At 41.9% G+C, this 14,845-nt stretch overlaps 1 protein-coding gene across 12 annotated transcripts in view; it reads right to left on the bottom strand.

The window, feature by feature from the left end:
• The window catches only part of SSH2 (slingshot protein phosphatase 2), a 313,558-nt gene that overhangs the window by 51,979 nt on the left and 246,734 nt on the right, over positions 1 to 14,845 (bottom strand). For 10 of the 12 annotated variants that reach the window (XM_058444977.1, XM_032163114.2, XM_058444971.1 and 7 more), the window contains 3 exons: positions 8,647 to 8,768; positions 2,052 to 2,120; positions 1,199 to 1,264 (listed from right to left, as the gene is read on the bottom strand). In XM_058444977.1, coding sequence (XP_058300960.1) covers positions 1,199 to 1,264; positions 2,052 to 2,120; positions 8,647 to 8,768 — 257 coding nt within the window. Of the gene's footprint in view, positions 1 to 1,198; positions 1,265 to 2,051; positions 2,121 to 5,937; positions 6,613 to 8,646; positions 8,769 to 14,845 lie in introns of those variants that run through there. The other 2 variants (XM_058444974.1, XM_032163112.2) reach the window with 2 other exon arrangements.

Raw genomic sequence — 14,845 nt, 5'->3', positions numbered from 1 at the left:
GCAACACAGAGAGGCCCCCACCTCTACAAAAAAAATTTAAAAAAAATTAGCCAGGTGTAGTAGCACATGCCTGCAGTCATAGCTGCTTAGGAGGCTGAGGTAGGAAGAACACTCAAGCCCAGGAGTTGGAGGCTGCCGTAAGCTATGATTGCACCACTGCACTCCAGCCTGGGCGACAGAGGGAGACCCTGTCTCTTTAAAAGAGGGAGAGAGAGAGATATCAGAGAGAGAGAGAGAGAGAGAGATATCTATCCTGTCTAAATGTAAGAAATACTCTCAGGGCAGTTATGTAACCCATCCAAAGCATGTTTTCTCACCCATAATAAAGGGCTAATATTATTTTGGGGGCTTGGTATGATGATTAAATATAATCCATGCAAAGCATCTGGCATGTAGCAAATAGCCCTGAAATGTCCATATGCCAGCTGACGGTTATTAGCAAGTATAATGTTTTCTCTAGGCTTTATTTGCATTGTGCAAATAGCCACCAGCAGTTTAAATGGAAATTTATCTATCCATAAAGTAACAAATGCTATCCCTGGTTACCTTAGGAAATAGCTAATGCAGGCCAGGCGCAGTGGCTCACGCCTGTAATCCCAGCACTTTGGGAGGCCAAGGCGGGGTCAGGAGTTCAAGATCAGCCTGGCCAATATGGTGAAACCCTGTCTCTACTAAAAAATACAAAAAAATTAGCCAGGCGTGGTGAAACATGCCTATAGTCCCAGCTACTCGGGAGGCTGAGGTAGGAGAATCGCCTGAACCCGGGAGGCAGAGGTTGCAGTGAGCTGAGATCGCGCCACTGCACTCCAGCCTGGGCAACAGAGTGAGGCTCCGTCTCAAAAAAAAAAAAAAAAAAGGAATAGTTAATGCATAGCAGTCTTAGTCCACTAAGTAACTAACTTAGTCAATATGTCCCTAATAAAACTCAGTATCAGCTGGCTTATCTAAACCGTTAAGTCTCTGCCAGAGCCTAAGAATAGGCTGAATTCCTCTGAATTTCACTTGTTCACCAATACTCAAGGCCTTCCAACTGCAACAATTTGAATATTGCATTTCTAGGTCATCTTTAACTACGATGGTTACACAAACAGGTCATTTAGCATTTTCATAGCAAATTGTACCATTTCAAACATTTCTTACAAAATATTCCTCCAATAACATTAAAACACTTTTGTAGAGATAGTAAAAGTCATCTTACCACATTGCCTGCACAGATACAGGTTTGAATATGTGAACTCTGTTATCCGTCGATACACTGAACCCACTAAGGACAAATGAGAACAAGACAAAAATCCACAAATTAGGGTAGGTTATTTGAATTGTGAGTTTTCATGGATGTATCCCAGGCTAAAAACAACTGGCTCCGTAGAGGGAATCATCAGGCATTTCATATAGAAGTTTTAACTAGAGTGTAAGACTTGACCAAAAAGCTTTGACAAATTGTCTGACTTCATCTATCAGGCAAAATGAATGGATTCCCATATTGGAGTTAGGGAATTAAATACAGTTTCCCAGTTGTAGCTATGGACAAATTGTTCTGTATATTTCTATTTGGAAGTCTTGTGGGTTCTTAGCAAATCTGGCCCTGGTTTTATAAACTGGAGCAAACATCTTGGTCTCTTGGGGACACATTCTAAAAACATTAGGAGGTAGGGTAGGGGTGGGGTCATTGGAAGGAACTGGCACAGGAAAGAGGTTATACTGTAGGCTGACAGCTGGCAGAGGCAGCAAGAGGTTATTTGAAACAGAACACATCATCCTTTGGGAGAGTATTGCAACAGTCCCACATGCTCAGATTAAAGAGCCAACAAACTAGTTCTTCTTTGTCTTGATTCCTACCACAGTCGGCCTAGAAGAACACAAGTGAGAGACCCTGGCAAGTCGTATTTTTACTCCACTTTACAAAACAGGAGTTTAAAAGGACTCATTCAGCTGTTGACATGAAAGTTCAGTTGGCACACTGGGCCACCCTTTCAGCTGAATGAATGTGCAGTAAGATGGGGCCCCACCCCTTGGCTTTCTGTAACAGAATAAAAAAGGAAATCTCTTACCCATCACCATCCAAATGAATTAGCGTGTCGCTCCAGAGAGGCAAAACTAAGCCCATGGTACAAGTGCTACTGCAAGACAAGAAATAGTCCACAAGTTACTCCCCATTACTCTGGGAAGCAGTCTTTTGTTTACTAACTCTTTCAACACCAAGGATAAACCCTTAAATTTTAAATTCTGGCATAAGTGTTACAGTGAAGAAATTTCTATCATATTATTATTAATCTCATGTATGTCCTCAGGAGCTGTTTTAAAGAGATAGTGAGTCAGTTCCTTAAATATTTAATGAAGAAAACTTACTGACTCCCCTTCCTACATTGTCATCTTGCAAATGGCCACTATCTAAAAAATGCAGATGATTGCTGCTGACTTGCATTTGGCAGGTCTTAGCACAGAGTACAGTGTCCAACTCAACTCCAAGGATTTTTTTTTTTTTTTTTGAGATGGAGTCTTACTCTGTTGCCCAGGCTGGAGTGCAGTGGTGCAGTCTCGGCTCACTGAAACCTCTGCCTCCCGGGTTCAAGCAATTCCCCTGCCTTAGCCTCCCCAGTAGCTGGGATTACAGGCGAGCGCCACCACGCCCAGCTAATTTTTTTGTACTTTTAGTAGAGATGGGGTTTCACCATGTTGGCCAGGCTAGTCTCGAAGTCCTGATCCACCCACCTCAGCCTCCCAAAGTGCTGGGATTACGGACATGAGCCATGGTGCCCAGTCTCAAGGATTGTTTTTAATGCCAGTAACTGTTGCTGGTTGCTGGAGAGCTTGGGATGTGTGATTTGCCTCTAATTCTGAGGTTTACACAGATTTACTTAACACCAGAACACACTCAATAGTCTAAAAGGCAAAGGGAATTAAAAAATGTAAAGAAGTAATTGTTAATAGTTTGTGATCAAGATAGGCGAAATGGACATAACACAACTTAAATCAATGAAACACTGCTTTGTGACTGTGCACTGAACTAGCACTGCTGAAACACAGTTAATAGAAATGTCAACAACCAACAAAAGGGTAGCCCTAGTATGGTATTTAAAAATACTATTTCTTTCTTTTTTCTTTTTTTTTTGAGACAGAGTCTCCCTCTGTCGCCCAGGCTGGAGGACAGTGGCATAATCTCGGCTCACTGCAACCTCCACTTCCTGGATTCAAGTGATTTTCCTGCCTCAGCCTCCCGAGTAGCTGAGATTATACACATGTGCCACCATGCCCGGCTAATTTTTGTATTTTTAGCAGAGATGAGGTTTTGCCATGTTGACCAGGCTGGTCTCAAACTCCTGGCCTCAGAGTGATCCACCCGTCTCAGCCTCCCAAAGTGTTGGGATTACAGGCATGAGCCACTGCACCCGGCCTAAAATGCTATTTCAATCTCACACTAGCCCAGGAAGGGCTGTAAGTTAATGGAAGAGGTTGGTACAGAAAGCCATGGACCCCTGACTGTATGCTCTACCACATCTCTTCTCTGGGAAACAGTAACCTACCCTAGGCCACTGCCACTGTCTCTCCTTAAGGCTGCTGTAACTGCTTTCCCACTCTGCCTAGTCTCCGAAAGGCTTGTATGATGCTCCATGCCAATCTATCTAGAGCGGCAGCATGGTGTACTAGAAAGAATCTGGCATAACCATACTGTGGAAAACCACAGTATGGTTAAGAGCTCTGGAACCTGTGTTCACAGTATGGTTATGGGCTCTGGAACCTGGTTTCTTGCACTAACTGTATAATCTTTTTTTAAAATTTATTTTTATTTTTTTTTTATTTTTAAGATGGAGTTTCGCTCTTGTTGTCCAGGCTGGAGTGCAATGGTGTGATATCGGCTCACTGCAACCTCCACCTCCTGGTTCAAGCGATTCTCCTGTCTCAGCCTCCTGAGTAGCTGGAATTACAGGCATGCACTCCCACGCCCAGCTAATTTTGTATTTTTAGTAGAGATGGGGTTTCTCCATATTGGTCAGGCTGGTCTTGAACTCCCAACCTCAGGTGATCCACCCGCCTTGGCCTCCCAAAGTGCTGGGATTACAGGCGTGAGCCACCACGCCCAGCAACTGTATAATCTTAGGCAAATTACTTAATTGTTTTGTGCCTTAATTTCTTCATTTGTAAAACTGGGATAAAAATATCTTCTTCATTGCACTGTTTTGAAGATTAAGTAACAAATAAAAGGGTAAAATAGTGTCTAAGTGCCTAAAATGTAATAGTCATTACCACTTATTGAACATCTACTATGCCAAAAGATCTGGGATTGATTTCCTTCAGTATTACAACTTTTTTTAAACAAATTATTTAACCTCTCAGCCTTAATTTCTTCATCTTGAACTGTGAATAATAAAACCTATTGTCATAGGTATAGGTATAAAGACATAATATACTTAAAATAAAACAATATATGTGAATGTACTGTCCTGTAAAACAAATGTTGAATATGAATCTGTAATGGGTGCTCTAATGTATCTGAAAGTGACTGGGGGAAGGGGAAAGCATCATACTTTAAAAACAACATAATGAATACCAAACTTTAACTGTTAGTCACTGCAGGGCTAAAGGAGGCTAGCCCTTAGTTGGACTTTCCACTACATTTGCTGGCCTATGCTACTTAACACCTTAAGAGTGATTCCAGGCCAGGCACGGTGACTCACGCCTGTAATCCCAGCACTTTGGGAGGCCGAGGTGGGCAGATCACCTGAGGTCAGGAGTTCAAGACCAGCCTGGCCAACATGGCAAAACCCCGTCTCTACACTAAAAATACAAAAATTAGCTGGGCGCAGGGGCAGACAGACGCCTGTAATCCCAGCTACTCGGGAGGCTGAAGCAGGAGAATCGCTTGAACCTGGGAGGTGGAAGTTGCAGTGAGCTGAGATTTGCGCCATTGCAACAAGTACAATTTGGAGTATAAATATGATGGGTTGGTAGCCCAATGACAAATCTAGAAATTAACTATATAAAAAGATACAGAAGCTGCAAAAGAGTGTGATCTATAAGCTTGTGACCAGATTTTGGTTAACCTTTGGACAAGTGACATTGATATACAGGAATCGACATTACATTTTTGGCTCGTATTCAGGCCAGAATGCTTTTTTACATTAAGAAGTAGCTTTCTCAGCAGGGCATGGTGGCTGTAATCCCAGCACTTTGGGAAGCAGAGGCGGGCGGATCACGAGGTCAAGAGATCGAGACCATCCTGGTCAACATGGTGAAACCCTGTCTACTAAAAATACAAAAATTAGCTGGGCATGGTAGTGTGCGCCTGTAGTCCCAGCTGCTCGGGAGGCTGAGGCAGGAGAATCGCTTGAATCCAGGAGACGGAGGGAGGTTGCAGTGAGCTGAGATTGCAGCACTGCACTCCGGCCTGGCCACAGAGTGAGACTGTCTGAAAAAAAAAAAAAAAAAAAAGTAGCTTTTTCACACAACAGGAAGGAAAGGCCTGAATAAGGCACACTTGGTATTTTTATCCAGGTTACCTCAGTCTCTCAAGATTTTTCTCCATTAAAGTATAACTACTTATTTTAGTAAATATTCAACTCATTCAATAAAAATTTATTTAGTGCCTACTATGTACCAGACATTTCAAGGTGTTAGGGGTACAAAAAGAAATGGAAAAAAAAACCCCAAAAAACCATGAAGCTCTATTATTTTATAACTTAAAATATATGTTGCACTTTAGAAACCAAGATTATGCTGCATATTAAAAAATTATTAAAACATAATACTCAAAGAACTTAAATGGGCTAAATGAATTGGCTGCAACGTATTATTAAGAACTATTTGTACTTGTCATAATCTGGGTTCCACTTTGGCTTAATATTATTTTGAAGCATTAACATTTACATTCTCAGATATGAAATGATACAAATTCAAATTCCTTCAACAACAACGGACACAGAAATGATTTTAGATTACCTGAGCATTTGAGACTTCTTACTGTTCAAGGAACTCATTAAAGCAGAGGATGTATGGGAATTTCATAATAGCAAGTTTAGCAAACAGAATGAAAACTAGTTTCTAGCTTTTCATGTCTTAAATTTGTCTTCTATAAACTATAATTTCCTTTGGCTAGTGACACTGGTCAGATATGATTCAGACAGGGCCATTGGCAAAAGATAAATATAATTTACTGAGTATAAACTACTGGGTACCTATATTAAAATGCATTCTTTCTGGTAAAGTTTAGGACAAAGTGAAAGAGAAATGATTAGACGTGTGCTTGCTCATATTCTGGGTCAAGAGAATCTGCAGTTATTGTCTTCTGTCTCTAGGGGAAGATTCAATTGAAGCTTCATGAGGTTCCTGTTCTTGTTTTATAGGGTTTTCAAGGGAGGGGGTCAGGGAGAACTGAACAAAGGAAATATGAGCTGGAACAGTGCTGTCCAACTGAACTTTCTGCAAGAATGGAAAATGTTCTAAACATGTACTGTCTAATACGATAGCCACTAGCACATACGGTTACTGAATACTTGAAATGTGACTAGTTAGAACTGAGGAATTGAAATTTCATTTAATTTTAATCTATTTAAAAAGACACATGCATGCTGTATGCAGTGGCTCAAGCCTATAATCCCAGCACTCAGGAAGGCAGAGGCAGGAGCTCAGGAGTTGAGACCAGCCTGGGCAACACAGAGAGACTGTGTTCTTCACAAAAAGGAAAAAAGAAAAGAAGAGAAAAGAAAGGAAGGAAGATGAAAGAAGGAAGGAAGGCAGGCAGGCAGGAAGGAAGGGGCACATATGGTTAGTGGCTACTATACTGGACAATACAGATCTAGAAAGATTAAAAAACTAAATTAGAGGTCCTAAAATCCTAATGAATATAAACAAGGTAGGTGCTGTTATAGGAAAATGCTTACTGAAAGCTCTGTTGCTGAATCAGAAGTTAAAACCATGCAGGAGAAAGCTTCCTAAATATGGTTTACAAGCCTGTGTAAATTCAGAGCCTACAATTAAATGCTGTTAAGTGGTATACAAGTTAATAACTTTGGCTTTGGGAATCCCTGTGAACCCCCAAGTCATTTTCAGGTTGACTTCTATATAGGAATAAGGTAAACATTGGTTTGGGAAACTTTCTAGTGACAAAGTGATTTTTTCCTCTCAACCTCAGGACAATTAGAATCATTCCCAGGCTCCTCCTCTCTTTGTGACTAAATTTCCCTAGGCCTGGGTCACACCCCTAGCTACCCCATAGTTCCATTCTAATCCTGAACCAGGAAGTCAATGCTTTGAGACATCTGGCAGGATTTCCTGAGGCTGATTATCCAGAGCGTAAAGATCTGCTTAGCAGCCACATTCCAAAGTCTTCCGAAGGTTTCTCCAGAAAAAGTGGGAAAAATAAAGGAAAGCAACAAACCTTAAGGACACACGAAAAGGCCAGGTGTTGTGTGTTATCTTTCATCATAGAATGTAAAGTACAGCTAAAGCCAAAGGTACATAAAAAGTTCTGCTTTGAGTTTAAGTAGCCATCCCACACCACCCCATCCCCGCCCCCGCACCATCCTTTTTACTCAATAGAAGGAAAAAGGAGGCATAGCATTTGGTAAAAGCAAGGTTTAAGGACATGGATAAACAAAACAGATTGTAGTTTAAGTGGGATCTCTTTGAATCTGGGACCACTGGTATACAACCACAAAGGGTAGGTGCCCTAGAATCACCAAAGTGAATCATTACTGACTACAATAGAGTAGGCCAGGTGCAAGGCTCATGCCTGTAATCCCAGCACTTTGGGAAGCCAAAGTGGGAGGAACGCTTAAGCCCAGGAGTTCAAAGACCAGCCTGGCCAACATAAGGAAATCTCGTCTCCAGAAAAATAAGGAAAAAACAAACAAACAAACAAAAAACCCAAATAGCTGGGTATGGTGGTGCATGCCTGTACTTCTAGCTACTTAGGAGGCTGAGGTGGAAGGATTCCTAGAGCCCAGGAGGAATTTGAGGCTGTAGTGAGCTGTGACTGCATCACGGCACTTCAGCCTGGGCAACAGAGCGATACACTGTCTCAAAAAAAGAACTAAAAAGGCAGCTTTTTTTTCCCTGGAAATGTAACTTTGAAACCACTTGCTTTATATTGTGACTATCTAAAGATCAGATGAAGGTATGGAATAATGGTAAATTAGAAACACACGACCAAAGACATTCACTAAACATTCTTGTTTCTCAAGACTGTGGCTAAGATACTTATGTTCTTTAGTTTTATGTCTTGTACTTTAACAGCAGAACTGCACAAGATATTTTTGTGATAAAAGGCAACTGGGGCCAGGCACGGTGGCTCACGCCTGTAATCTCAGCACTTTGGGAGGCTGAGGCGGGTGGATCACTTGAGGTCAGGAGTTTGAAACTGGCCAATTAGCAAAACCCCGTCTCTACTAAAAATACAAAAATTAGTTGGGCATAGTGGTACACACCTGTAATCCCAGCTACTCAGGAGGCTGAGGCAGGACAATCGCTTGGACCCGGGAGGTGGAGGTTGCAGTGAGCCGAGATTGAGCCACTGCACTCCAGTCTGGGCAACAGAGTGATGACACTCTGTCCCCGCCAAAAAAAACCCAAAAAACAAAAACAAAAAAAAACAACTGGAACAGGTTACTTAAAAAGCAGTTTTCACATTTTGAAATGGTACCACCATACCTGTCATTAGAGGAGAAATCCATTCCTAGGACGATGCTTTCTTCAGTGTCTTGTCTACCATTAGTTGAAACCACTACCATATAGCGTGTTCGATTCTGGTAAGTACTTTCCAGTCTTACAGCCTGGAAGTTAGCAGACAACAGAGAAATTATGAAATTTAGGACATTAATTTCAGATCATTTCAACCCTTTTTTTTATCAGCATCTTAAAGCATACTCAGGAAGGCAGCAGAGCCAGTAGTTAGGAGACATAAATTAAAGTCTCAGCTCGTATACTAGCTGTAAAACCTTTGGTAAGTTACTAAATTAATTGGAGGGAGAGATAATAATATCTGTCAGGTTGTTTTAAGAATCTTATAAAATAATACATGTAAAGCACAGTGCTTGGCACACAGTAAATGCTCAATAAGATGTTTGTTATTAGCGTAATTTGTACTAATTACCACAGTGTGTAATAATGACTGAAGAGGGAAATGTGAGGTATATGAATGTGAGCATTGGTCTCAGAGATGCAAATCCCACAAACAATTATAATATGGAGCAAACTATTAGCATCATCTAAGGGGAGTACTGACTTTGCTATACTGAATTCCTGCACGTTAATGCACTATAAGAATTTCTTTAGTTTCAGTGATAATTAAAGGAGATTGCATTTTCAGGAACTTCTCATTTTTTGTCAAAAGTTTTAATTTATTGCTTAATTAAATTTTAAAAGGACCCTCAGAAAATTTGAATATGGACAGGGTCTTAGATGAAATTAAGGATTTACTGTTAATGTAATAACAGCATTGTGGTTACTGTGACTTTTTCTTAAGTACCTGGAGTGAAATGACATGGTTTCTGAATTTTACTTTAAAATGTTCCAACAAAAAAATTTAACAGGGAGTGGGGACAGATGAAAGAAATCAGACAAAAGGGGCCGGGCGCGGTGGCTCACGCTTGTAATCCCAGCACTTTGGGAGGCCGAGGCGGGCGGATCACGAGGTCAGGAGATCAAGACCACGGTGAAACCCCGTCTCTACTAAAAATACAAAAAATTAGCCGGGCGTGGTGGCGGGCGCCTGTAGTCCCAGCTACTCGGAGAGGCTGAGGCAGGAGAATGGCGTGAACCCGGGAGGCGGAGCTTGCAGTGAGCCACCTGGGGACAAGTTCAAAAAAAAAAAAAAAAAAAAAAAAATCAGACAAAGTTGATGTTTTAAAATGTAATCCCGGTATGCTCATGACCAAATCCAGATTTGGAGGCCAAGGTAGGCAGTCACCTGAGGTCAGATTCAAGACCAGCCTGGCCAACATGGTGAAACATGTCTCTACCAAAATACAAAAATAGTGGGGTGGTGTGGACACCTGTAATCCAGTATCATAAATGAGGCAGAGGATCATGAACCAGAGGGAGTTGCAGTGAGTGAGTCAGCCATGCCTCCACCTAGTACGAGTGAGATCTGTTCAAAAAAAAAAAAAAGTCAGTAATGATTTATGAAATGTATTTTTTTTTTTTTTTTTTTTTTGTTGCTCAGGCTGGAGTGCAATGGTGTGATCTCGGCTCACCACAACCTCTGCCTCCCAAGTTCAAGCGATTCTCCTGCCTCAGCCTCCCGAGTAGCTGGGATTATAGGCATGAGCCACCACGTCCAGCTAATTTTGTATTTTTAGTAGAGACGGGGTTTCTCCATGTTGGTCAGGCTGGTCTCGAACTCCCAAGCTCAGGTGGTCTGCCCACCTCAGCCTCACAAGATGTTGGGGTTTACAGGCGTGAGCCACCGCACCCGGCCTTCATAAGTTCAAAAAGGTATCTTATAAGCCTTAAAAATAAAACAACTACAGGCAACACATTCAAATATTTATTACACATATATTATATATACAATAACAATGCCAAGTGCTGAGGATTCAGTGGTAGAAGAGAGAGACATGATCTATGCCCTCATCGAGTGTATAGTCTAGGCTACTCTTCTTTCATTTGTTAATAATAGTTTAAAAATGACAGGTTTTTTTTTTGTTTTAAGAGACGGAGTCTTGCTCTGTCTCTCAGGCTGGAGTGCAGTGGTGTGATCTCGGCTCACTGCAACCTCCACCTCTCAGGTTCAAGCAATTCTCCTGCCTCAGCCTCTTGGGTAGCTGGGACTACAGGCACATGCTGCCACGCCCGGCTAATTTTTTTTTTTGTATTTTAGTACAGATGGGGTTTCACTGCATTGCCCAGGCTGGTCTCGAACTCTGAACTCAGGCAATCCACCTGCCTCGGCCTCCCAAAGTGCTAGGATTACAGGCACGAGCCACTGCACCCAGCCTTTTCTTTCTTTTTTTTTTGAGACAAGGTCTCCCTCTGTCACCCAGGCTGGAGTGCAATGGCGTGATCTTGGCTCACTGCAACCTCTGCTTCCTGGGTTCAAGCGATTCTCCTGCCTCAGCCTCCCAGGTAACTGGGATTATTACAGGTGCATGCCACCACGCCTGGCTAATTTTTGTATTTTTATAGAGACAGGGTTTTACCATGTTGGCCAGATGGCCAGGCTGGTCTCGAACTCCTGCCTCAGGTGATCCACCCACCTCAGCCTCCCAAACTGCTGGGATTACAGGCATGAGCCACCCACCTGGTAAAATGACAGATCTTTGAAGCCAGAAAAATGTGCTCTGGAGGCAAATTCTTCTGCATAAAATAACCCCTATTCCTTAGAGAAACAGAATTCTAATCCATCAACTGGCTCATTATATTTGTCAGAAATTTCTATTTGGAATTTTTTTTTCAATGCTGCTGTTCTTGCAGTCTCCCTCTTAACTCTGTCACTATTCCAAAATGGCCAGGCCAAGGGAAAAAGAGGCATAGTTACACGGCTCAAATGACCCATTTAGCAAGGCAGAGGTGAGACTCCCATGGCTATCTTTTTGTCTCTATTCTGATACTCCTAGGAAAAGCTAGGGAAGCACAAATGGCAGAAGTGGCTACATTAAATCTTGTTTCTAATAAGAACGGATATAACAAGAATGTAATGCTTACCATTCTGATGCCAAATGCGTAAGATAGAGAGCTGTACTTTTGACTTCACGTTCCATGAAGCAATTGAGCATTTAAAACCAAATTCACTTATAAGAAGCTAGACGGAACTAACATTTAAATGGACTAAGATCTAGAAGGCTGGGATCAAGGGTGGGACATTATACACAAAGAACAATGAATAAATAGTAAATGTACATGTGGCACACCGGGAGGCAGTACTGACTCTTTCTCTGATTGTAGAAACACTCTACAACATGTTAATTAATCAGAAATCCTGGTGCAGGTAAACTGGATTTTCTTATAAACAAGATCTTGCATATTATTACATATTTATATTTGGGCCTCCCTTGGCCCAAGTTTCCTGAATATGTTAGAGGCTCTTTTATTCTCTGTCAACGCTCCAGGAATTTCTGGCAAGGCTCAAATACAAATGGCCTGGGAACAACTGAACTTTGTTTCTGACAATTTATCTACAGCTCCTACGCCAACTGATTGGCTAAGTCAAAGCTGATAAAAGGAAAAATATAACTTTCATAAGTATTATCTATAGTGCAAGTTACCAGCCAAATTAGAAGTGGGCTGCAAGAGTTTCTTTGTAAGTGATATTCACTGAAAACATTAGTGGTTTTTTTTTTTTTTTTTTTTTGAGATGGAGTCTCACTCTGCCACCCAGGCTGAAGTGCAGTGGTGTGATCTTGGCTCACTGCAACCTCTGCCCCCCAGGCTGAAGTGCAGTGGTGTGATCTTGGCTCACTGCAACCTCTGCCCCCCAGGTTCAAGCGATTCTCCTGCCTCAGCCTCCCAAGTAAACGGGATTACAGGCACCTGCCACTGCGCCTGGCTAATTTTTGTGTTTTTAGTAGAGATGGGGTTTCACCATGTTGGCCAGGATGCTCTCCATCTCTTGACCTTGTGATCCACCCGCCTAGGCCTCCCAAAGTGCTCGGATTACAGGTGGGAGCCATTGCGCCCGGCTAGTTGTCTCTTTAAAGTTTATTTTATAATATCAAAAGCATTTCAAATGTTTGGCTCTCCCTTGCTTACTCAAACTGTAACAGAAGTTCCCAAACCTAATGAGAAGGGCCCCAGAGATTTAATACTGACTTAGGCTTGAATAACATGCATATCTCAGATCTATTCAATTTTAACCTTCTTTTTTGTTTTTATGTTTCACTCTGTTACCCAGGCTGGAATGCAGTGGGGTGATCTGCAACCTCTGCCCCCCAGGGTCAAGCAATCCTCCCACCTCAGCCTCCCGAAGAGCTGGGACCAGAAGTGCCCACCACCATGCTTGGCTAATTTTTTGTATCTTTGGTAGAGATGGAGTTTCACCATGTTGTCCAGACTGGTCAATTTTAAGCTTCTTAAATGGAAGAATAGCACTTACGAGTTCCTGGAATTTGATCACAGGCCTCTAGACAGTACCTACAGTATTAATTCAACACCTATATCCTAATTAGAAGGATGAGATAAAAATCTTTGAAGAAAAAATTCTGAAATGTGAGGGGATAAACCCAAGACTTTAAAGTTCCTTTTAGGCCGGGCGCAGTGGCTCACGCCTGTAATCCCAAAACTTTGGGAGGCTGAGGCAGGCGTATCGCTTGAGGTCAGGAGTTTGAGATCAGCCTGGCCAACATGGCAAAATCCTCTCTCTACTAAAAATACAAAAAAAATTAGCTGGGTGTGGTGGCGTGTGTCTATAATCCCAGCTACTCAGGAGGCTGAGGCAGGAGAATTGCTGGAACCCAGGAGGAGGAGGTTGCAGTAGGTTGAGATCACGCCACTCCACTCCAGCCTGGGCGACAGGGCAAGTGAGACTCTCAAAAAAAAAAAAAAAAGTTCCTTTTAAGCTTCAAGATTCTAGGTTAAGGAATTAAAAATCTATGTGCCACAGCCATAAGGAAAAGTCTAACGCCCATCCTGGTTTGAGGTTTATTTCATATTCCTCTGTTGGAGATAAGATTAAGCAAAATCTAATAATTTAATTTATTAACACAATCAAATAAATTTAAAATGGCAATTTTTTACATAATATCCTAATTTTGAAAATGACAGCATTTCCAATGTTTCTTCAGTCTCCAGAACCTACATTGAAATCAATGACCGGAATAAGACAATAATTGAGATGCATTTGATTAATCAACTAAAGTTCTCCTTGAAAAGGACACTACTGAAGTACATTTTAATTGTCTAAACAAAACAATATTCTGGATTTTAAAACTTGGCAGCAATAGTAACTGAGATTATATTTCCAAGAAACTACATTTACTGCCTCAATGTGGAATCCTATTACAAGTTACAGGTGAATTGGATCCAGCAATCTTAGGACTGAAGTAGGTCTGAGAAGCCATCCCCTGCCTCTTTATTCCTGAAGAACCCAACCTGTTTTCAAAGCTCATCTATTAAAGAATAATGCTATTCCCTCGGCATCCAATTTAAATGCTTAACCTAATTACAAGCAGTTTACAAACACCACCTGATAAAAGAGCGGCTCTTGGCTTACAGCAGTGGCTCACACCTGTAATCCCAGCACTTTGGGAGGCTGAGGCGGTGGATCACTTGAAGTCAGGAGTTTGAAACTAGCCCGGCCATGATAGTGAAACCCGGCCTCTACTAAAAATACAAAAATTAGCGGGGCATCATGGCATGTACCTGTAATCCCAGCTACTCAGGAGGCTGAGTCATGAGAATCGGTTGAACCCAGGAGGCAGAGGCTGCAGTAAGCCGAGAACACACCACTGCATTCCAGCCTCGGTGAGAAAGCGAGATCCACCTCAAAAAAAAAAAAAAAAAGAGCTTCTCTCCTCAGCATCATCTAACATCAGGAAATACTCCTCCTTAAGCTTAAACTGTACCTTTGCCTTTAATTTCTTTTCACTGCTGGACGCAGTGGCTCACGCCTATAATCCCAGCACTTTGGGAAGCCAAGGCAGGCAGATCACCTGAGGTCGGGAGTTCGAGACCAGCCTGACCAATATGGATAAACCCCGTCTCTCCTAAAAATACAAAAAATTAGCCAGGCGTGGTGGCGTATGCCCGTAATCCCAGCTATTCAGGAGGCTGAGGCAGGAGAATCGCTTGAACCTGGGAGGCAGAGGTTGTGGTGAGCCAAGATTATGCCATTGTACTGCAGCCTGGGCAAGAGTGAAACTCTGTCTCAAAAAAAAAAAAAAAAAGACTTAATTTCTTTACACCAAGAGTCTTA

The sequence above is a fragment of the Hylobates moloch genome, unplaced genomic scaffold, assembly GCF_009828535.3.
Source record: "Hylobates moloch isolate HMO894 unplaced genomic scaffold, HMol_V3 SCAFFOLD_10, whole genome shotgun sequence".
Taxonomy (NCBI): domain Eukaryota; kingdom Metazoa; phylum Chordata; class Mammalia; order Primates; family Hylobatidae; genus Hylobates; species Hylobates moloch.
Note: the sequence above shows the minus strand (reverse complement) of the source record. Positions and strands in the feature narration are given on the sequence as shown.